General features: G+C 30.4%; 1 protein-coding gene across 1 annotated transcript in view; it reads left to right on the top strand.

Moving 5' to 3' along the window:
* The window catches only part of CHIC1 (cysteine rich hydrophobic domain 1), a 29,956-nt gene extending 28,409 nt beyond the window's left edge, over positions 1-1,547 (top strand). Inside the window, exon 6 of the mRNA XM_011379508.2 lies at positions 923-1,547. Within this exon, the coding sequence (XP_011377810.1) occupies positions 923-973 (51 nt within the window). The 3' untranslated portion in view covers positions 974-1,547. The remainder of the gene's footprint in view (positions 1-922) is intronic.
* The last annotated feature ends 711 nt before the right edge of the window (positions 1,548-2,258 follow it).

Here is a 2,258-nt window from a genome sequence, read left to right as displayed (position 1 = left end):
TTCTAAATTCTGGATTCATTTTCCTCGTTCTTTTTAGTCAGCTGACATTTAACTTTTGGGGAAGAAACCATAGTTTCTGTTTTTGTTTTTGTTTTTTTCTGAAAGCTATGCAGTCTTAATCCCAAAACATAAATTCACATATAGCCAATGTGATAAATTCAATATCATTAACCTTGAGAAGAATATGAAATTTATCCAAGCTTCGGGTTGCTGACATGTAGTATATAGTTCACAATAAACACTCCACTTTCATCTCATAAATAAGAATTATTCTGTTATCTTTACCCATTTTGAATACTTTTGGAAAAAAATTGTACAAATGACCACAAATCTAAAATCTACTATAGATAAAGGCTTATATGAACTATTATAAATTTATATATTAAATTTATACATTTATAAATATCTTAGGTTATTATTATCATATTTCTAAACCTTTAATTAAAATGTTTTAATCAATCTATTTGGACACTTTATTGCTTTTTTTACAAACAGCTTATAAGAGATAGTAATACTCAACCAATATCAGCAGCTTTAATTGAAAAATACATAGATGTAATATAGATGAAGGTATTTTTTCTAATCTATATAGCAAAATTTTAATCCCTTAAACTTTGCTTAAAAAGGGGACAGAGAAAGTGAGGAAGGACATAATGTAATGGGGTTTACTTTTCTGCTCCTAAACAAATAGTTATTGTAAATCAGGTAATAAAAACTATTAGCTACAGTAAGTTATATTTGCCAATCTAATGAAAACATGTAGTAAGTACTTTTTATAATTGTTTTTTATATTTCACTTACCTTTTAGTATATGACCAAGATACAGTCCTGTGAAAAATGATTATAGACTTTCTGAGTTATATACGTTATAGCAAATGAAAATTACTTTGTCAATATGTTCTTATTTGTTTTTATTTTGCAGGTAATACTAATAGAATTCCTACCAAAATATCCCATATTCCGACCTGACTGAGGAATTTTATTCAGTCATTTCTGTGTTACCTGTCATTTCCTACCCTTAGTGCCTTGTAGATGATTTTGGAATGAAGATGGTCTCCTTTGCTGTGTTCAACTTATTCTTTATAATGGTAGAGTATTCTGCTCACACTTTTATTTGTGTTGGTTTAAGAAGAAAATTTGCACATTTTTTTTTGTTAGGTGAGGTTTGTGTTTTGCACTCTCAATTTTTAAATAAATACACACACATACATATATATATACACATATGTGTGTGTGTGTGTGTGTATATATATAGTTGCCGTTAAAGATAAAACATCAGTGCTGGTGTTTAAAAAACAAAAACTTGTTCTGAGCATGCTGCCTTATAATTTTCATACTCAGTGTTTCTAAATATGCATCATTTTTCTAGGCTTCTTTAATGCTCTGCAATCCCCTATTGGACACACATGAATAAGCTTTTGGTAGCTTTTAGAAATGATTTTACCTTTACCTGCTTTTAAAGGACATGCAATTAATAGCAATGGGTTTGTCCTGCACTTTGCTAAATTATCACTTATGTTAGTGGATAAAATATTTAAACTCCTAAAGACTTGTAAATATTGTCTCTTTGCGTAATGTAAAATGTGATATGCCATGGTTTACAGAATGTAATATTACTCTTGCTGTATTGCCAACAATTCTGCATAGATTTTAATATGAATGAAGTTTGCAAGCATCCTTTTCAATATAGACTGTTAACATGCTGTTTTATGGCAAAGCCGTAATAAGTATGTTAAAAATTTCAGGTGTAGGGCCAGGTTGCCCTTTGTAATGATTTGATTGAAATCGAAATTGTCGTCTGAGATATTCTTCAATGCACCTGAAACCCAGAACCTTATTTTTTCCATTTAATTCAGTAATTCCCATTTCGTACCCCACTCTTACCCCCAAAGGAATTCATTTGACATCTGACACATTTCACAACCTCGCTATCTTCGTTTACTTCCCTTCATGTTTCCTTTTCCTCATTCGAAAATACACACAGTTATGACCTGTAAGGAATGTTTCAAGATTTCAAATGACTTGGTTGGTGTCAAGACCCCCTTGAAAGCCACTGCTAACAACACCTTTCTGGAGTTGTGATACTCTACTTTGGGAAAGAGGGAAAGCTAATTGAAAATATGTAGTGGCTGAATTATAACCGATTCAATATTCTTAATCTTATTTTTGAAGATCTCTTTTTAAACATTTGGCTGTTATTAATGAGGAAAGACAAGTATTTAAACCAAAGTATTTTAGTTTATAAATTCACGACAAAT

This window comes from Pteropus vampyrus, unplaced genomic scaffold, assembly GCF_000151845.1.
Source record: "Pteropus vampyrus isolate Shadow unplaced genomic scaffold, Pvam_2.0 Scaffold361, whole genome shotgun sequence".
Lineage (NCBI taxonomy): Eukaryota > Metazoa > Chordata > Mammalia > Chiroptera > Pteropodidae > Pteropus > Pteropus vampyrus.
Note: the sequence above shows the minus strand (reverse complement) of the source record. Positions and strands in the feature narration are given on the sequence as shown.